The sequence below is a fragment of the Dendrobates tinctorius genome, unplaced genomic scaffold (genome assembly GCF_039654945.1).
Source record: "Dendrobates tinctorius isolate UK_male_01 unplaced genomic scaffold, ASM3965494v1 ptg000165l, whole genome shotgun sequence".
NCBI lineage: Eukaryota > Metazoa > Chordata > Amphibia > Anura > Dendrobatidae > Dendrobates > Dendrobates tinctorius.
The window spans coordinates 26,752,703-26,774,954 of NW_027361832.1; the positions used below are offsets into that span (position 1 = coordinate 26,752,703).

Consider the following 22,252-nt stretch of genomic DNA (forward strand, 5'->3'; position numbering starts at 1 on the left):
CCCCATATGCCAGTAAGGAGGGCGGCCCTGTTTATAATAATAATGATTTGTTATGGTCATCTAATGTGTCCGTAAAAACGTTATCTGTGATTTTCTGAGGAGCTGTCCAAAAAAAGGAAAGAAATCAAGTTGGCAGCTGCGGTTTCTTTATAATAGGAAACTAAAGTGTATTTAGTCTGGACACAGGATGAAACGCAGATTATTTTATATATATATATATGTTCGTGTGAACTGAGCCCACAGCGTGGGTCCGCGCTCCTACTCGGCGGGGAGTCTGGGACGCTGGTGCTGGCGGTTCAGCTGTTTAGTAAAGTTGACAAAAAAAAAAAAGTACATGGCAGTGAGCTCGGCTGTGAGAGGACGTGGGCGGGGAGGAAGGTGGGATGTCAGGCGGGGAGTGGACGGCAGAGCACTGACTGTGTGTGGAGTTACTGTCGGTGCCAGTCAGCGAGCAAACATGGAGAGCACGGACCGAGGTGAGCGCTGGTGGTCGGACAGTTCCCCTAATGAGCCGAGGGCTGAGCAGAGACTGCCTGCTGGGGGTAGGAGCACTGTGATGTGCAGATGGCGGCGGACCCTGCAGCTGTGCACTGCTTGCTCTTACATTGGGCTGTATAGTGACATATTGGTGCCTGCTTTACCTGCTTGTCCCACTACAGGGTCACGTGACCAGATTCCCACTCGCGGATTGTCTCTCTCACGTCGTGGAATATTTTGTATAATGTGGATGTGTCACTTGTGGTTCTGCGGCTTTTTATGTTCCAAAAGTGAGTTTATCCCTGACAAAGATGCCGGAGGCGGATGATTGCACGCATGCTCACTTTTTATGTTAACCCTTTACCTTCTGCACCTGTCTTCCATTCCCCCCAGCACGTTGCTGCCCGTGATGTGCTGACAGCTGTGGGTAGACTGGGCTGGGGCAGCCCCACAGTGTGTGGAGTGGGGGGCCGGCCGTGTTTCTGTGCAGGATTCTTGCAGTTCGGTTTATTTAGAAATCACATCTGGGATTTCTGGAATGAGATCGGGACGTCTTCACCGGGGGATTACATGAGGTCTGCGCGTTCTACCCAGTGTCGTGAATTATCGCTGGGGAACAGTGTGTAACGTTAGGGTATGTGCACACGTTGTGGATTCCGCTGTGGATTTGGCTAAATCCACAGGTAAAAAGACCTGCGTTTTACCTACGGATTAGCCTACGGATTTTCCCCTGCGTCTTCACACCTGCGGATTCCTATAATGGAGCAGGTGTCCAAACGCTGCGGATCCGCACAAAAAAACTGACATGCTGTGGATTTGAATCCACAGAAAATCCAGGTGGAAAAATCCACAGCATGTGCACAGCGTTTTTCAATTTTCATAGACTTTAATGGTACTGTACAACACAGCAGAATCCGCACGTGTGCACATAGCCTTAGGTGGTTTTATTAACTACAGCCCCAAAATATACAGCAAAGGTCCAGAATATGCCCCGCTCAACACTGAAGCCAACGCTCTCACATCAGTGTAACCAAAGGCCGCTACAATTGATAACAATCTGTCAATTTTAGGAGCAGAAACTATTATGAATCCATTCCTCCTGGTTTGGTGCTCGGGCAGGGCCGGCGTGTGCAGTGCGCGCAAGGGGGCAGGGCCGGCGTGTGCAGTGCGCGCAAGGGGGAAGGGCCGGCGTGTGCAGTGCGCGCAAGGGGGCAGGGCCGGCGTGTGCGCAGGAGAGACCACCCCTGAAAAATGTCCCCCCCCCGGTGGGTGGTGGCTCCTAGGGTTATTCTCACACACCCATTTTCGTCTTCACAGTCATCAAATACGGGATTGGTTTTCTCTCGCCTGTCACCCTGTCTTGCAGACATTTTTCTATCGTCACATTTTGAAAACTGATGGAGAAGACTTTTTTTTTTTTCTTTATCCATTGACTCCTAATGGATCAGTGAATAACAGATGGAATATTGCGGTACAGTTTGACTTCCGGTTTTAATGGATCTCTCTAAACTTTAATGACAGAGTCTGACCTGCAAAATGAGAATATTACAGGCTCCGAGTCTCCAGGATCGGACACATTTATCCAGTTTTAAAACTGTGTGTAAGAATCAATAAAACTATATAGAAACGAGTCTCTGACAGACGTATAACGGATGTGTGAATGCCGCCTTATCCTTCCTGACAGCCTTCTGGTGGTATATAGGTGAATGTTAGCACAGCCAGAGAAGGAGGTGCCAGTCAGTAGGTTCCCAAATATCAAATACTGGGCACACTCATGAGATTCTGATGTGAAAAAGTAATTTAATACATATAGTAGCCACTAGTTACATTGGGTGGTATATGCTGCCTGTTCTGGCTGCACTCAAAGTCCAGTTCCTCCATGGTGGCACATCCATACGTGACATCGCAAGGTTTACAGTTTCTTCCAGAACAGTGTCATGAGAAGGGCCAGACACCAGGACGTGGGCCATTATGAGGAACACCGGACAGAGCCGTAAAAGTGACTCGACCCAATATGTAGTAAGTGTGATAATACTAGAAAATACCTCCAATTAAGAATGTAGGATAGTTTTTCTGATTCGCTTTCTCTTTCCTCATGTGCAGGCATTGCAGGACCTCAGGTATCCATGGTAACAACCATTGGTCTAGTTCCTAGTGGTCTTAACCATGGAAACCTGAGGTCCTGCAATGCCTGCACATGAGGAAAGACATAGTGAGTCAGAAAAACTATACTACATTTCTAAGTGGAGGTATTTGCTATTATTATTTATTATTATTATTACTACACCTACTATATGATAGGATAGGATCTTGGCGATGGGAATACCTCTTTAAGAGGCGACGTGTGAGTTGAATGTTTGCTAATTATTTTTTTCCAGCAATGTACAATGGCTTTTTTGCCATCGGTCACCAGAATCTCTTGTGGAGTATAATTATTTGTGGACGCATAATAGGTGATCACTCGCTGATTGGGGTTCCAACCAGCTCTGATCTGCAAAATGGAACACTTTTATCTCCGTCCCAATAGAGCGCTAGGCTGTATCCTCCACTGCTGATCCATTCATTCTCTGTGAGTCTGCACTCGCCTCTTTCTTTCCTCCCCATAGAGAATGAATGGAGCGACAGTCGGCTCTGACCTTCTGCTCTATGTTGTAATGGGACTAACATTTCTCGGTTGGTTCTACTGATCTGTGAGGGTCCCAGCGGTCAGACACCCACCGATCAGCAAGTTAGAACCGATCATGGTTTTCGGCGTCCTGTCTTAAGTGTTTCTGCTGCTTCCAGCTGATGAACGCCTCACCTGTCCAATGCGATAATCACAGGTGGATAGCCCGTCATCGTTTGTCACTAAGCAGGTATAGACAAGTGTGCATACCACAGAGACCGCCCAGCCAGATGCTATGGGGCTCATGCTGTAGCCTTAGGCGCTTTCCGCCCTTTCCTGTGTGTGAACCTGCGCACTGCAGTAGTAGCAAACTATAGAGGGTGCGAATCTGAGATTACCGGGGGCGAAGAATTATACTTTGTGCCAAAGTTCTCGATGTATTTCAATAAAGGGACCCAGCATTGATAGCTCGGTGCCAGCCGGAGAGGTAATTTTTAGCATTTTTTCTTTTTAATTTTATTCTCCATGTAGGGTGATTCACAAGAGGTTTACTATCAGTAGCTCAGTTAGATGTGGATTGATATGTTTTTAAGTATCGTGGAAAAAGTTTTGTAGTATGGAAATTTGATAAGCGGAAGTGAACATATCTTAAAGGGAATCTGTCAGCAGAATTTCCCCCCACCCCAAAACTATGTATATGCACATGTAACAAGTCCACCAATACCGTTACAGGGCCAGTCTGTTCCTCCATTGCTGAGAAATCAGCATCTGGATTCATACGAGGCCTGTGTCACTCCAGCTCTATTCCCTGCCCAGCCCCGCCTCGTCGACTCACAGTTCCGTTGCCAGTAGTCTCAGACCATAGAGCCTCCTCAGTCCAGCAGGAGGAGGCCGCACTGGGTGGAGAATAGAGCTGGAGTGACATAGACATTAGATCTACTATAGCCCTTCAGTCTCATTTGTGTGTTAATTCAAACACTGATTTCTTAGTAACGGAGGACTGGCCGTGAAAAGGTATTTCCGAAAATGTTACAGGCGCAAATAAATTGTTAGGGGGCATGAAATCCTGCTGCCAGATTCAGCTGCACAGGGGCTAAGGAGGTCCACTGCTAGCAAAAAAGCAGACAGTAGCTTCTTAAAAAGATGACTATCAGGAAATTACGTTTTATTTAAATCAGGTTTTGTTACATGTAATTTTTTTTTTAACAATCTTAGCAATTTTTTTTTTTTTTCAGACTACAATTTTTTTAAATAAAAGTAATATTGCAATTTTCACAGGAGATTACTCGTACTACTTGTCCTTTCAGGAAGAGTCTTTATCAAGCTCAGTCAGGATCGCTGGTGCATTGCTAAGTGGTCGCTAGTGAGCTGCCACACAGGCAGATCTCACCAGCAACATAGCAGGGGTCGGGGATCGCTACTTACCTGTCAGACGAGGCGATCCTGACGTCCTCCCGCCCGCGTCCACGCGTCGCTCGTCGCCACAGCAGGAAACCCAGCAGGAAGCTGACGAGAAACGGCCCAGGACGTTCTCGCGCGATCAGCAATGAGCAGCGGGGGATCGGTCAGAGGTAAGTATCAGACATAGCGATATCGGTAGCAATATCGCTATAACGTCGCAATCGGTGACGTTATAGCGATATTGCTTAGTGTGACAGGCCCTTTAGAGGCAGGATTCCAATGACAGGCAACACCTCTGTACACAGCTGATGACACAGGATCCACCAATCACAATAGGTGATGTCACAGCTCACCTGCTCCTCCACCCTTCACAATGACCTTTGCACATGTTCATTAGATTCTTCAACACAAAAGATGGGGTCGGGGGTCTTGCCATTTTGGCTATGTACATGCATTCCCTGAAACAATAGGAAATGAGTCTAAAGTCCCCATGCACATTGGATCATTGTCAGCTGAACCTGCCTTATTGGCGGATTCAGTCGACTGTTTGTATATGGAGGCCCCAGATGGCTCCTTGTTGGCAAAGTAAGGGTATGTGCACACGCTGCGGATTCTGGTGCGTTGTACAGTACCTTTATTTCCTATGGAAATAAAAAAAACGCTGTGCACATGCGGGTTACAATCCGCAGCATGTCAATTCTTTGTGCGGATTCCGCTGCTGTTTCACACCTTATCCATTATGAGGTGTGAAACCGCAGGCTAATGCACAGATACCTGCGGATTTTTCAACAAAATCCACACAACCTAAAAACTACGTTTGCACTTACCCTAAAGGATCTGGCATGTCTTGTGGTGGCTCTCTAGTAGAGAACACATGTGCTCTCGTCTGAACAAGAATTCTGAGATGGTCACCAGCTGAGCTGTCGCCCGAAGTATCATTTAGCCATCTCTTGTGTATGGTGGTTATATTAATTGTTTTTAATACTGTAACACAAAAACCTGTTTTAGGCCGTGTGCCCACGTTGCATTTTTTAAGCGTTTTTGATGCGTTTGTGCCGGATCAGACGCTGCAGGAACACTTAAAAGAAGCTTCCCATTCAATTTAATGCATTTTTGGCTTTTTGTGCCAACGCATGCGTTTTTTTCCGCTCAGAAAACGCTTAGGCCTCTTTCACACTTCAGTTATTTGCATCAGTTAAAATCCGCCAAAAAGGCAGACAAGCGGATCTGTTCTCAACTGATGTGAATGGATGGCACAGGATCCGTTTTTAGACGGATCCTGAAAATGAGGAAATTTAAAGGAACCGCTGGCGAGAGAGAGAATTTTTTTTTGTCCGGCACCCAGACAGATTTTGGGGTTAATTCAGTGTCTGGAGGATCCGCCGGCCAAAAAAACGTTGCAAGCTCCGTTTGGAAATCTTTGAGGATGTTGTCGGATCCTCAAAAAACGGATGCAACGTACGGCAATCAGTAAGGATCCGCCAATAATGAAAGTCAATGGGAAAAAAAACGGATCCGCAAAGAAAAATGGCGGATCCGTTTTTTTTCAAAATTGGCGGATCTTGACTGAATGTGAAAAACGGAAGTGTGAAAGAGGCCTTAGCGGCTAAAACGCAGGATGCTCATTATTTTCCACATAGCTCCACGTTTTTAGCTATTTCCAATGTTCCCAGAAACCGCTCGGAAAAAAACGCGGAAATAAAACACGCGGTTTCTGGGAAGAAGTCCGGTTTTCTGAGCGTTTAAAAACGCTAACATGGGCACATAGCTTAAAACAATCAGTATTTTTCTGATTTCCCTTCAAAGGAATAGCCTAAAAGATTGGCCATCCATCTAATGTGTATAGAGGACTTCTGACTGCCGCTACCAGATGATGTCAGGAGACCTAGAGATCAGCCGGCAGATGATGTCAGGAGACCTAGAGATCAGCCGGCAGATGATGTCAGGAGGCCTAGAGATCAGCCGGCAGATGATGTCAGGAGGCCTAGAGATCAGCCGGCAGATGATGTCAGGAGGCCTAGAGATCAGCCGGCAGATGATGTCAGGAGGCCTAGAGATCAGCCGGCAGATGATGTCAGGAGGCCTAGAGATCAGCCGGCAGATGATGTCAGGAGGCCTAGAGATCAGCCGGCAGATGATGTCAGGAGGCCTAGAGATCAGCCGGCAGATGATGTCAGGAGGCCTAGAGATCAGCCGGCAGATGATGTCAGGAGGCCTAGAGATCAGCCACTATTAGATTGTATTTCAGCTGAGTGTGTCAAGCTATGTCTCCCTCTCCCTATCCTACTAATTACTGACATGAGCAAACCAATTGCAGACTAATTACAGACATGGTCCATAATCAGGCTGTACTCTAGCTGTTATCACAAAAATGCAAGAGTGCCCTCAATGTCTCTTTAGAGACTGTCTGAGCTCGCTCAACTACGGCACATGACAGCCAGACCACTTGCCTGGCCGTGGACGGCGCACTTGGCACTTGTGACCTAATTAGCATACGTATTACACATTTGTTTTCTTATTGGTTTGGGGGCTTGTAAAGACAAGTGTATAATCGGTCTGTGTTCTATGTACCGCACATGGAGAGCAAACAGACCCACTGCAGCTAATGTACCAGTGCACATGACATGTTCAATTTTCCTTACAAATCTATGGTCTGCATTGAAAAAGAGAAAATCACCACGTGCAACATAAAGGCTGCTCAAATACCTTTGGCATTGTGGATGAGTGCAAGGAACAAGTCAAGTCCTCAATTTTTGCCTTCTCTACTGGCCCAATTTCCAATATAGTCATCTGAACTTCGATTTATCAGGATCAGAAAAATCTGTGTGCAGACTCCCTTGGTGGGAGCTAAAGAATTTCACAGCGCATAGTTAGGCTGGGGATTCACAGCGATTTTGGTCCCGACGCAGGCTGCATGCCCCTTAATGGATTTACATTATGACCCACAAGGTACTGCAACTACTACAAGCAAGTTTAAAAAAAAATCCAACTGGTTACAACTTTTTGCGCCTTTTTTTGCTGTTGCAGAACCTCGTTGATTGCTGTGTGACTCATTGACCTGTGCTATGTTCGATAAAGAACAATTGTTGGCTGCAGGGCTAAACTTTCAGTGTAGTACCAGCCCAACCGTAGGATGGTGAGAGAGGCTTATCTGGGGGTCCTATGATGAGCTTTTGGGGTACAACAGGGCTCTCAACGCTGATGTAAGACTTGATATTTATAGTTCCAACCTATTCTGCAGCACGTCACAAATTGGATCATGTATTTATTTTTTCCCTTATCATTTACATCTATATTTTGTGGTTAATATCCCATCCATCTGATCTAATAGAAGCAGCAGAATTAGTCATGATACAGTTATCCTGATTTGATGGTCTACTCAATACTTGCAGCAGGAAATGGCAAAACTTAATTTACCATATGACTCAGCCGCCTGGAATTTCTTCCTTTATTGTTTAATCTTTCGTGAAGTCTGTGATATTATCTCTGGTATTGTCCGTCACTGTTTCCTCACCCAATCAATACCTGGACTTTAGGACATACAGCTCTGGCAAAAATTAGGAGACCACCACATCAAAACCCTGTCATGGGCAGCCCATTCTCCAGACCTGAACCCCATTGAAAACCTCTGGAATGTAATCAAGAGGATGATGGATAGTCACAAGCCATCAAACAAAGAAGAACTGCGCCAGAAGCAGTGTGATAGGTTGGTGGCAAGCATGCCAAGACGCATGAAAGCTGTGATTAAAAATCATGGTTATTCCACAAAATGTTGATTTCTGAACTCTTCCTGAGTTAAAACATTAGTATTGTTGTTTCTAAATGATTCTGAACTTGTCGTCTTTGCATTATTTGAGGTCTGAAAGCGCTATTTTTTTTTTTTTTTAAATTTTGACCATTTTTCTTTGTCAGGAAAAAAATACAATATTTATTGCTTGGAAATTCTGAGACATGTTAGAAGTTTATAGACTAAAAGAACAATTTACATTTTACTCAAAAATATACCTATAAAGAGAAAAATCAGACAAACTGAACATTTGAAAGTTGTCTCTTAATTTTTGAAAGAGCTGTAGTTTTGGCACTTGTTCTTCAGATGTATCCTCCATGAGTGGTATGATACCAGGGTATACAGTCCTAGTATATCACAGTCATATGATGTTGAAGTGAAAGATATAAGTAGCATCGGGATAAAATCCAAATATTTGATATCATTAAATGAGCTGTGCAATGCAATAGTAACATGGGCTCAGGCCTGAGCGTGGGGCAGCTACAGCTCGGGACCCCACCCAACTACGAGAGTGACAGTCGGGATGTTGAGATCATCGTAGTGTGGAATCGGAGGCATCCTATTTAAGATCTGTGTAATCTATATCCCAGATCAACTGCTTCCATGAGTCTTGAGGACTGGTACATGTTCTTTCAATTTCTTAATATCGTAGAAGGTGGTTGTCCCAGTTAGAGACGTTTTGACTTTTCTGAGATTGCCTAAAACTCCTTTGTCTTTGCCAAGGAGGTAACCTGTTCCTGTATCTTACACCAATACAAGAAGCCATTGTTTGATTTTATAATTAGGCCTGAAGGAAGGATAGTGGTATGTGGGGTATTTTACTGATAATGCTGAATTAACACTCCAAAAGTTGTTTTTTTTTTTTGTTTTTTTTTTGCAGTAAGAATTTTAAGACCCCAAAAATTTAGTGTACGCTGCTCAGTTATAGACTCCTTGGCCATGTGGCTTCTTATTTGTCCATTTCAGGTTTAGTAAATGTGCTGTTACATATCCTGTCTTTTTTTTAATGTATGATTTCGTAAAGCTAATCCACCAGCTTTGTAGTTTCCTTCAGATCAGCGGTGCTTAGTGGGTGGATCTAGAACCAAATATTTAACTTTCCTGCAGCTCCTTCGCAGGAGAAATGAAGCATTATGTGGCGCCTCTGAGGGTTCAGTTGCCACAGAGGTACTGCACCTCCTCCTGAGGTGTGGTACCCCACTATCCAGGTAAGGTGGAGACACCTGACCACACTCCAACACCTGCACCCCTCACCACAAAGTAGTGTAGCAATGCACCTTCGGCAGCTCCCTGCTTGGAGCGTAGCATAGCACCCCTTGGTGGCTCCCTGCTTGGAACACGAAACATGCTGGGAGGTGGGTGGAGTTTAGTTCACATAAAAGAGCGGGAAGAGTTGAGTCAGTCAGTCAGTCTTCATTCAGTCAGTGAGTGAGGATGTAGAAGGACAGAGTGTGAGACAGAGAAGATCCCCGGGAGAGGGATGGAAGAACGAAGTGCTGCAGCAGGCCACAGTGATCTGGGTCTGCTGGCACAGGAAAGAGACAAAGAAAGGAAGCTTGATTCTCCATTGGGAAGAAGGATTAGCACGGAACGTGAGGAGAATAGGAGGACAAGGACCAGGGTTAGAGGAGAACCCTTTTCAAGTTCTAAGCACAAGACCGGGGTCCGGTCCCCGGGGTTGTACGGATACTAATGGTCCTGCAGCAGACACCGGAGGAATAGAAGTAGTGACCACTTTATTCCCACACAAGACTTGGGGGCGCAACAGCAACATACTGTATTAGTGAGCTGGGACTTAATAGCAAGGAGTCCCCAAAGCAGGCTACAGCTGTCTGCCGTACAAGTAGAGTTCATAGGAACATCTGACAGGAGGAACTCCAGTGTAACTCAGTACTGTGAGTACTTCACTCAAAGGCGCTATAAGAGGAGACTTTCAGAAAAGGCACATATGTCGTCGGAATGTTGGAAAGGAGTACTTCATCTTGCCTGGAGGTTGGCTGAGCTCCTGACCCGGAGGACACGGCACGGATGCGGGCACCCGTACTTGCAAGAGACTGTGAGTAAAGCTTTGGAACTTCATGCCCTGGTGTCCTCCACTTATTCCTGCGCCAACCTGCCCAGCACGGCTGCATCCCTTGCGCCTGACTCTACACCATCTAAGTGTCACTTCACCTACACTGCCCTGGGACAACAGCCCTGCCTGTGGAGGGCTTTAACATCACTGCTGCACCACACCATCTGTCCCAGAGGATCTGTCTGCAGCGTCGGCTTACATCTCTATTGCCGAACACCACAGGTGGCGTCACGAATCACTCAAAATAAGCACACTGAACATTCCCCTTTTACAATGGGCGCCCAGGGCCACGGGCCGGGTCCCAGCTGCCGTGACATCTCCCATTGAAGCTCATCGGGCCCGGTACCGAGTACCCTCACAGCCCTGGGTGTGAGGGCGTCCCAATTACATGGAACAGTTAACAACCATTGTCTTATCCATGTATTGCATAGATGCACCAAGTCCTGTATAGCAAGAGGTGATCTTTGTAGTCACTGTTGATGATACGTAAGATGACAAAGACACGTGTTAACTGAAAAGTCCTTCACACGGTGTTTAAAATTAGTTTTCTAGATGGGACAACCCACATCTGTCTTCCTATGGATTCTTCTAACCCACTCTGCAGTCCATTTCTTTACTCATCTTGAAATTAGCAGAATATTAGTCAGACTTTTCCCGAATCAGTACATTCAAGAAAGTGATGCAGGTGGGCCGGTGTGTCGCATTCAGAGTGAAAGTGTCCTATTTACAGGGACTATCCCTTCACATGTCATTATCATTAAGGACTTCTCTCTTGTAAAATTATTTGCATAATATGAATTATAACATTTAAAGTAAAATAAAAAATGGGAGTATTTTTATATATAATTTTGCTGTTGGTCATGCTTTCTAATAGAAGAGCGTGCATCAGGGAAGCTAAATGTCCCCAGGATGCGTGGCTTTGTCATTGGTAAACTCCATCAGTGATGGTAAAGCTCTTATTTCAGTAGTGATTGCTTACTTGCATCTATAGATGCCCTGTGACAGCAGGTTGTATATATTGTATTTACTGTAACCTAATTGGGAAACCTCAGCCTCCAAATCCCAAACATACCCCAGTGACCAAGGATGATCGTTAATACTAAAGTCGGTATACGTGTGGCTCTCCAGGGGAAGGCGTGAAACGCGCTCCTGATGAAGGCTCGTACATGAATACCTCCACATGTCCCTTGAGTATAATTTTGCCTTCGATGCATTTTCAAATGTTGTCTTGGTAACTGGTTTGCGATTGTGTAACCAAGTTAGAAGAAATCTGTTCATATAAAGTCTTTCCTTTTTGCTGAATATCGAGAAATCTTTGTAGTCCTTGTACTCGCCACAGCTGCCAGACTTCATACAGATAATAAAGCATGAGCAGTGAGAACCCGCTCCCTCCCTGTACAGTAATGGCTGCAAGTTACGCTTCTCTTTAGGATTTGCTCTTCTGTGAATCCATTATGTCCATGGGTTTTTTTTTTTTGCTTGTGGATTTACATATAAAGTATACACAATATATGAAATGCATTCCAATATGTGGTGCTTGAACATTTCTACTTTCAACATGGATGAATATACAGCGTCTGCACATTCTACATTTAACTCGAGTATTTATTTCTGGGTCTAGTCCCCAAAGAACCAGCAAAACTCTCGTTTCTCGGGGAAAGTGAATTTTTAGGCTTGGCTAAAAATCGCCATCCTCGGCAGCATATCTTCCTGTATAAACCTAGGTTGTGCAAACATGAAAAGTGATGATCTAGCCTGGCCATCGTGTCTAAGCAGGCTATTAACTGACCACCAATCTCCTGCATAAATGCATAAGCTAAATTGCTTTACTCGGTTTTATAGTTTAGATCATTGGGATTTGATATTCCCGAAAATGAGGTTGTCCAGGACTTTTATATTGATGACCTATCCTTAGAATAGGTCATCAATATTTGGTGGGGTTGCGCTACACAGCACTCCCTGCTGATCTTGTTCAGATGTTCCTGATGATGCCGGCGGCCAGACGTGCTGAGCATACGTCATTGACTCTTTTTAAAGGAGTATTCCGATCTATTGCTACGATATGCAATCTAATTCAGGTGAGGGTTTACCATTAGCGTTGTGAGCTTCCCCCTCCCGCCCCCTTTAAATCTTTCTCTGCGCAGTCATTGAATGGGACAAAGAGCTAAACCCATTAGATGGCTGTTAGAAAAATTTTAAGAGATCTCCCGATGTAAGTCTATGGTATACAGTCCAGACTATACCTGGCATTAAAGTGGCTGAGGCTTCATTATACCCCAGGTACATTATGGCCTAGGCCAAATTTATTCTCCAGGCCATTTCATACCCCCTCATGACAGGGCCGAAGCATTCCCTTCAAAATGCGCATCGGGTGGGACTCTACCAAAGTCCTTGTAATGTCCTTTGCATTATATTGGGTAACTTATAGATATTGCTTTGCATAGTTCTGCTATGTCTTATTAATCATATTGCCTTTTGAATGTCTTGCTTTTTTGTATTTGTCTATCATTTTCTGTGTAGGAGGCTTACTTAGGCATAACATGTATTATATAACTTATATTTATTTAGTCTCCCATTTTGGTCATCCATATTTATTCCTTGAGACAAAAAAAACTTTTGGTAGTTGTCCCCCATTCATTACCTGTTATCATTTACAAGGGCTCCTAAAATAGAGGGGTATATTGTACACTGCTCAAAAAAATAAAGGGCACACTTAAACAGACTATAACTCAAGTAAATCAAACTGTCCACTTGCGAAGCAACACTGATTGACAATCAATTTCACGTGCTGTTGTGCAAATGGAATAGACAACAGATGGAAATTATTGGCAACTATCAAGACAGCCTGAGGCTATGTGCCCACGTAGCGTTTTAAAACGCACAGTGAAAACCGGACTCCTTCCCAGAAATCGCGCAGTTTTTTCCGTGCGATTTTACCGCGATTCTGTTTAAGATTTTTGCCGCGATTTTCTCAAGCACTTTCCAAGCGATTTGAAGCATCGCTTGGAAAGTGATTGACAGGTTGGTCACACTCGTCAAACATAGTGTTTGACAAGTGTGAGCAGCTTTTTACTATTGAGGCTGCCTATGCGGCTTCAATAGTAAAAGATAAAATGTTAAAAATGATAAAAAAAAATAAATAAACTGGGTATAGTTACTTTCCGACGTCCCGCGCTGCCATCCCGGGCCTCAGCGTTCCCAGCGATGCCTTGCGAGACCTGTGATGATGTTGGTCTCGCGTTACTATAGCAATCTCGCGAGACCACGTCATCACAGGACCTTGCCGCAAGGCATTACTGGGAACGCTGTGGCCCGGGAATGCAGCTCTGGACGTCGGAAGGTAAATATACCCCGATTTTTTTTTTTTTTTTCTTTTTTTTACAGGGGTATGGTACCCAGGGCCTGGAGGACAGTCTCCTCTCCTCCACACCGTGGGTACCAACCGCACATGAGACGCTTAACTTCCCGCATGGTGGACATAGCCACATGCGGGAAGTAAGCGATTCTCATGCATTCCTATGGGTGCGGAATCGTGGCAATTCTTTGCGATTCCGCACAAAAGAATGATCATGCTGCAATTTTTTTTTTTCCCGCGATGCGATTCCGCCGCGGAAAAAAGTGCAGCATTAGCACAGCATGTGCGGAATGCATGCGGGGCGTTCTGTACACGATTTTTAAACGTTTTCGCTCTGAAAATCGCGGCAAAAACGCTTAAAAATCGCATTCGTGGGCACACAGCCTCAATAAAGGAGTGGTTCTGCAGGTGGGGACCACAGACCACATCTCAGTACCAATGCTTTCTGGCTGATGTTTTGGTCACTTTTGAATGTTGGTTGTGCTTTCACACTCATGGTAGCATGAGAAGGACTCTACAACCCACACAAGTGGCTCAGGTAGTGCAGCTTACCTAGAATGGCACATCAATGCAAGCTGTGGCAAGACGTTTTGCTGCATCTGTCAGCGTAGTGTCTAGAGGCTGGAGGCGCTGCAAGGAGACAGGCCAGTACACCAGGAGACGTGGAGAGGGCCATAGGAGGGCAATAACCCAGCAGCAGGACCGCTACCTCCACCTTTGTGCAATGAGGAACAGGAGGAGTACTGCTGGAGCCCTGCAAAATGACCTCCAGCAAGCCACAAATGTGCATGTGTCTGCATAAACTGTTAGAAACTGACTCCATGAGGATGGTCTGAGGGCCCAACGTCCACAGATGGGGTTTGTGCTCACAGCCCAACACCGTGCAGGATGCTTAGCATTTGCCACAAAACACCAGGATTGGCAATTTCGCCACTGGCGCCCTGTGCCCTTCACAGATGAAAGCAGGTTCACACTGAGCACATGTGACAGTCTGGAGATGCCGTGGAGAGCAATCTGCTGCCTACAACATCCTTCAGTATGACTGGTTTGGCAGTGGGTCAGTAATGGTGTGGGGTGGCATTTCTTTGGAGGGCCGCACAACCCTCCATGGGCTCGCCAGAGGTAGCCTGACTGCCATTAGGTACCGAGATGAGATCCTCAGTCCCCTTGTGAGACCATATGCTGGTGCGGTTAGCCCTGGGTTCCTCCTAATGCAGGACAATGTGGCTGGAGTGTGTCAGCAGTTCCTGCAAGATGAAGGCATTGAAGCTATGGACTGGCCTGCCCGTTCCCCAGACCTATATCCGATTGAGCACATCTGGGACATCATGTCTCGCTTCATCCACCAACGTCACATTGCACGACAGACTGTCCAGGAGTTGGCGGATGCTTTAGTCCAGGTCTGGGAGGAGATCCCTCAGGAGACCATCCGCCGCCTCATCAGGAGCATGCCAAAGCATTGTACGGTAGGGAGGTCATACAGGCACGTGGAGGCCACACACAATACTGAGCATCTTTTCCTTGTCATGAGGCATTTCCACTGAAGTTGGATCAGCCTGTAATTTGATTTTCTACTTTGATTTTGTGTATCATTCCAAATCCAGACCTCTATGGGATCTTCACTTTTATTTAAATTTTATTTTTATTTTATTGATAATTATGCTTTATTGTTCTGAACACATTCCACTATGCAATGAATAAGATTTGCAACTGGAATATTTCATTTAGAGATATCTAGGATGTGGTATTTTAGTGTTCCCTTTATTTTTTTTTGAGCAGTGTAGTTTGGTTTAAGATATTTTACACCCCATGGTATAGTTTGACATAGAACAGTTTATCCCCAGGAGTATACCCAGGTTCAAAGTATACAGGGGTTAATTTGGCTTGTTACATCAGCTCCACCGTACACATGAGTTTGTCCAAGTTGTCTGGTGTTCTTCAACAGGGAGAGAAGAGCAAGCTGTTTCTAGACTCTTCTGGCAGCAATCATCCATTGGTATTCTAATGTTTTAGTGCTGTGGCCCTTTTTTTAAATTTTTTTTCTATTTTCACAGCTCATTGTTTATAAACTTCTGTGGAACACTTGGGGGTTCAAGGTGCTCACCATACATCTAAATAAGGTCCCTTAGAGGTCTAATTTCCAAAATGGTGTCACTTGTGGGCGATTTCCACTCTTTAGGCACATCAGGGGCTCTCCAAACACGACATGGCGTCGGCTAATTATTCCAGCAAATTTTGCATTCAAAAGTCAAATGGCGCTCCTTCCCTTCCGAGCCCTGTTGTGCTCCCAAACAGTAGTTTTCCCACACATATGGGATTTCTGCATGCTCAGGAGAAACTGAACAACAAACTTTGGGGTCCACTTTTTCCTGTTACCCTTGTGAAAAAAAAAAAAAAAAATTGGGTCTAATATAAAGTGTAATTTTTGGGGAAAAAAGTTCATTTAAAAAAACAAAAACAAAAAAGGTGAATTTTGTTGGAAAAAAATGAAATCACTGGACAACTTTTCACCCTTATAACTTCCTAACAAAAAAAATTGTGGTCATAAAACTTAAGTTTGAAAATTTAAACATTTTCACCAAATATCCTTTTTTCACAAATGAACAAAAGTCATATTGAATAAATTTTACCTCTGACATCAAGTACAATATGTCACGAAAAATCATTCTCCGAATCAGTGGGATCCGTTGAAGCGTTCCAGAGTTATTAACTCATAAAGTGACAGTGGTCAGATTTGTAAAATTTGGCTTGGTCAGGAAGTTGAAACAAGGCTTGAGGGTGACGGGGTTAATAATGTTTGCAGATTGTATTGAAAAATCTGGTGACACAGATCTGCTTTGGGACTAATTTTCAAGAAGACAATGAAAATATCTGTAAAGTTGCAGAGAGACCATATTTGGGAATTGTACTACTCTCTGTACAGTTCTCCTTAGCGGAGTGCTGTAAATCATACCTTGATGAGGCTGGCTTTCTATTGTTACAGCAGAATTAATAGCACACAACAGCAGAATTTATCACCCGTGTGATACAGACTCTCTTCAGTAGTCCACCACTCAGCTGCCTCTCATCTTGCTGCCAGGAGCGTGATGGGCTCCTGATTGACATTTTGTACCAGTGGCCCAAACTCTGTTCTCACCCATGCTACAAGCAGAGTCCTCTTTATCTCTGTAGCATCGGCGGAGCACCATGGCACTGTAGCTGGCCGAAATAAAGGATTGGACTAGCTTCAGAGCAGCGCTTTCAAGCTTTATATCAAAGAGCTTGAAAGCGTGCATTTATTGCCTGGGAAAACTGACCAAATCTGATAGACTTCAGCTATGGCCAGATACCTGGGCAATGAACATTACACTATCAAATTAAAAATCCCTTCGTTCTTGAGAATAGAGAGTATTTTTATTACGAGGTAAATTGCAAAATGTCGCTTTTTTACAAGTATTGTGCAGTTTTATCCATTGTGATGAGAACTTCTTTAAAGCGAACCTGTTATGACTGATCAAGCTTTTTACCTGCAGATTTAGGGTTAGTCTGCAGGTCAATAGTGTTATGAAGTTACAAAGCTTTTGTACTAAAAGTGCGGCTGTCAAGAGAAAGTGGACCTTATTGATCCCAGGAGCCACCAGCTTTCAGTCATACAGGCGTGCTTGGAGCAGCTATAGTCATTGATCACTATACTGTGAGCAGATAGTGTAGGACCGCCCCAGCTCTGACTGACAGCAGGCTCAGCAGTGCATCAGTGAAGAGCGGGCTGCCAGTCGGTGCCGGGAATGCCTGTATGACTGAAAGCTGGAAGGAATAAAGTTTCTTTTCTCCTGGGTGCTGCACTTTCAGTACGTTGGCTAAGTACTTTCATTTAGCTATTAACATGCAGATTAACCCTGTGTCTGCACGTTATTAGTGTTGTCAGATGTGACTGGTTCCCTGTAAGGGTATGTTCACAATTGGCGTAATTGAAGCGTTTTTGTGGTTTATTTTGTGCAGTGTATTTGGTGCTTAAAATACGCATTGTTTTACAGTTCCAGGAAAAAACAAATGAGATTTCTAAAATCTCAAGCACCCGCTTTTTTTTTTTTTTCTTTGCATGTTTTAGCCACCAATACAATTTTTCAAATCTGCAGCAGCATGTCTGTTCCATTTTTGCAGCATTTGTAATCCATCCAAATGAGTGTAAAAAAAAAAAAAAATATTGCATGTAAGCGGATTTATTGTACGCAGCGTTTGGGAACACTGTGACTTTTATGGCTCATCTGCAATTCTGCTCTTTTGTTGTAGTAAAAATAATTCCAGTGGTGACTTTTCAGCTTTATGGGAATGATTATTGTAATTTTGTTCTGACTTTTGTCACAATTACTTGTTATATTACAGCCAGTACTTAATTTGTGACTTTTCGAAATGTTGCAAAGTTCTTGTGTAGTTTGTACTGTAGTGGGTGCAAAATCTGCCTTTTTTTATGAACAATTCAAGACTAACATGCAACGGGAACATATCGTGTCAGATAATGCTATTGATCTGCGAGTTAATAGTGTTGGGAAGGCACCCGGCCACTGTACTGAAAGTCTGGCACCTTGGAGAAAATGAACTTTTTCTCCTGGGAGCCGCCAGTGCTCACATGCTGACTAGATGGGCATGGCCTCGCTCAAAGCAAGTGTACTGAGCGAGGCCAGAGACGTCTTGTCGTAATTTGGCGGGAAGAATGCAAAACGCGTACTTGTGGTCCTTTGACTGATTGCTCCTGGAGAATCCTCTTAGTGTGCGTGATGTGAGGATTCACAAGTCCGCTTGCACATAGGCTTCAAGTTTGCAGTTACTAAGGCTGAACAACCCCTTTAAAATGTACAAGACCACATTTCATTATACACGTAAAGGGGTTGTCCACTACTAGGACAGCCCCTTCTTAAACTGAATGTTCGGCCCAGATAAAATAATAGTCTATGCTCGCCTCCTGTGCCGACTCCGTTCCAGTGGTGTTGTCACTCACTCCCCCTGAGACACTGATGCCATGGAATGACACGTGATGCCCGGCGCCGTCTCCGCCTTTGGTCAAACTGAACATGAAGAGGAAGTCTGAGATCATTTGCAACCTGGATTGGGCGCCGGCGTTTTGTGTCACAATAGGGCATCACCGCTTCGGGGAAAGGGAGTGCCGACACTGAGGGAAAGGCACCGGCTTGGGAAGGGGAGGTGAGGATAGGCTTCATTATGTTATCGGGGCCAAACATTTAGTTTTAAGAAGGGGTTGTCCTAGTAGTGGGCAACCACTTTATATGCTCATGCAGCTCTCTGTGCAAATGAATTCGAGCACAGACTGGCCATGACTCTCCCAGGGAGAGCCCCGACCAGTCTGTCATTGTGGTCTGAGACAGGACTAGTTTGCGCACACGTCTGCTAGAGCCCTCACAGGCTCTTCATAACACAATGATTGAAGAGTACATTCCACTGCAGCTACAGAATAAGACTTCAATGACCACTACACCCTGCAGATACCTGGCAGGAAAACCTGGCAGGAAAGCTTAGGATATGAATGTGCAGATCCTTCTTCCTCTGACCATTGGGAGAATAACACACGGCGTTACTAAACATTCTGTGTCTGTGCCTGGGATGTTTGCTCTTGTGAGCCACCTCTCCTCAGGCAGTCATGTGAGAGCTGTGGGTTTAGTACACGTGTCTCTAGCTGGTAACATGGGTGGGTGGGGTTGGTATGAGCTTTTCTCTGTTGTATCCCGGCCTTTATTAGCCTCTCTTGCATGACTAGTCAAGTGTATCATTCTCATTAAAGTTCTCCCTTTTATAGTGAATGTTTCTTTGATCATCATTATTTCTTGTAGACACCACCATCCTTACAAAAAGTCTATTAGTTGCATAAAAATATTGAAAGGTTACTGTCCATTATTTATATTTGTGGGCCCCGTTATGCCGGGGCGCGGGCAGGGTGGGTCCTGCGATGCGGGGGTGCAGGCAGACTATAGTGACAAGGTGCATAACAAGTAAATATGTAGCACCAGCACAACTTTAAATTGTTGTCATAAAATACTATTTTTAAGCATCAGAAATTTTTCTCTAAAGGTATAATTGGGCAATAATGCACTCCCATTAAAAAAGTTATTGACTAAACCTTGTGTAAATATATTTTTGTGTAGGTGCATTAATCTCCATCTTCCCTGACTTCCAGTGATGGTCTGGCCCTTTTCTGGCTCGCATGATTGCTATTTGGACTAACTGGATCTTGCTGTACTCTGTATGAGCCAGAAGACGCCATTACAATGTGAGACTATGGAGCTGCAGAACGAAGCACCATAGGCGTACATTGTACGATCTGGAGAGGACCGGATTGACTCTGGAAACCAGGAAAGATGGTGATCGGTGAGGATATTCATACAGACACTATATTTACATTGACAGAAGTTTGGCCCATAGACATCTGTAATGGGACTGCTTCTTAGGCTGTGTGCACACTGTGCGTTTTTGATGTGTTTTTTCCACACGGAAATGGGCCAAAAATGCTATGGAGACTTTGTGCAAGTGAATTCCATGACTATCCTGAATTCTTGTGCACATGATCAGTAAATTTCCTTTGAGTATTTGGAGTGTTTTGTTGTTTTTTTTTTATTTCTACTGCATGTCAATTCTTTGTGCGTTTCTGCAGAGTCTACAAAAAGTAAAATAATTACATATTCAAATAAAATTAAAAAAATCATACTCGCCTAACACCAAATCCCCGATGCCTCGTCTCCTAGAAAAAATGTAAAATAATAAACCACAATATACTGACCTGTCTGTCATAGTCCACGTAATCCCGAGTGTACCACGGCAATCTCGCGTATAGATGTCTACCTGGCTGATGGCGATACACTGCAGGAGTGATTACCTCCTGTCAGTGTATCACTGAGCTGCCGTGAGAGAGTTTACCGGAGATCATCAGCTGATTAGCTCTGGGGCTTTCACGGCACCACTGCATGAGAACTTTCTCACGGCAGCTCAGTGATATATTGTGCGAGTGATTACCTCCTGTCAGTGTATCGCCGGCTGTCTGACTGCTCTCAAAGTCATCATGATTGTTGTGGGACGTTATGGATGATCTTTTCTGAAGGCAGGTGAGGAATATTGTGGGTTTTTTTTTATTTTTGTTGCAGGAGACGTTGGTGTCAAGGGATTAGGAGTGTGGTGAGTATGGTTTAAGATTCATTAAAGGAGTCTGTGTCATTCTTGCAAATAAAGGACTTTATTCTGGGTGTCTGTGTTTTTTATCTAATATCACTATGGGGTTACTAATGGATAGTTGTCTTATAGATGCTTCTACATTACCAACCTGTGGGCTTGATGTCATCTGACAATAGAAAGGTGACATCAACCCTACAAATATGAACCCCCACTTGGCACTGCTACAGGGCAAGTGGGAAGAGCAAGGCTAAGTGCCAGATTTGGCGCATCTTATAGATGCGCCTTTTCTGGAGTGGATGAGAGCTGATGTTTTTAGTCTGAAAGGGGGCCAATATCTATGGCCCCTTCCCAGGCTATTAATATCAGCCCGCAGCTGTCTGCCTAGCCTTTGCTGGTTAAATTTTTTTCTGGGGTCCCCCTGTAAACTAGCCAGTAAAAGCTAAGCAAAGAGATGTGAGTTGGTATTAATAGCCTGGGAACCTTTATGGCTATTGGCTACTTCCCAGAATGGTAACATCAGCCCTCAGCCGTTGGCTTTCCCTCTGCTGTTTATGAAAATTACACGGGAGCCCATTAAATGGAAAAAAAAATTGTTTTTTTCTTTAAAATTAACAGTTGCTGTTTGGTTACAGCCTAGTGTACATAAAAATCCCCTTAAAAAACACAATTTTATTAATGATCATAAAACACACCTTCCCAGTGACGTTGAAAAAATGTCAAAAATCAGACCTAGTATAAGGTGCTGCATAGCCCTACATTAAGGCCTGACTGATACCTTCCTATCCGTGGAGGTTGGCACCCTAATAGTACGATGTTGGCGCCCCCACTCAACGAGGACTATCCCTCGCTTCCCTAGTGATCCCTAATATCACAGAGGGGAAAACAATTTCCAGGATAGAGCAGTAATGAAGAAATCAGAATGCCCTAGGACTTATGCAGACCAAACAAATAATACAGCAATAAAAACATTTACCATATCATGATATCATGTGACCCACAAAGATAGAATGACCTCAAAAAAAGGCCAAATCAGCAGCTATTCTCACTTGGAGAGATAAACATCCTCAAATACAATAACCAAATGATAAAAAGGTCACTTATCATGTCTCATGGGGGACCCTCAACGCGTTTCCCCGCCGTAGCGGTTCATCAGGAGGAATAGTCCTATCAGAGATATTGTTGCTGCTTCATGCCTGATACCACAATAATGATGGCACCAGGAGTCTAGGAAACCGGATTTAAATAACCGGTATAATTGTATTGCATACCACCCACTATCCGGCAGTCCAATCGGTGTGAAGATGCAAATAACTGAAAGCCAGGTGTACAGCAAAAAAATGTCATATACCTGAAAGCCCGCCGCTGCATTCGATGTTCAGAACGGAAGGGGGTCCGATT

General features: G+C 44.4%; 1 protein-coding gene across 4 annotated transcripts in view; it reads left to right on the forward strand.

Moving 5' to 3' along the window:
- The first annotated feature begins 318 nt into the window (after positions 1 to 318).
- TPD52 (tumor protein D52) overlaps positions 319 to 22,252 on the forward strand; it is a 224,250-nt gene continuing 202,316 nt past the window's right edge. For 2 of the 4 annotated variants that reach the window (XM_073550611.1, XM_073550606.1), the window contains exon 1: positions 707 to 767. In XM_073550611.1, the coding sequence (XP_073406712.1) occupies positions 722 to 767 (46 nt within the window). In that variant the 5' untranslated portion in view covers positions 707 to 721. Of the gene's footprint in view, positions 543 to 706; positions 768 to 22,252 lie in introns of those variants that run through there. The other 2 variants (XM_073550608.1, XM_073550607.1) reach the window with 2 other exon arrangements.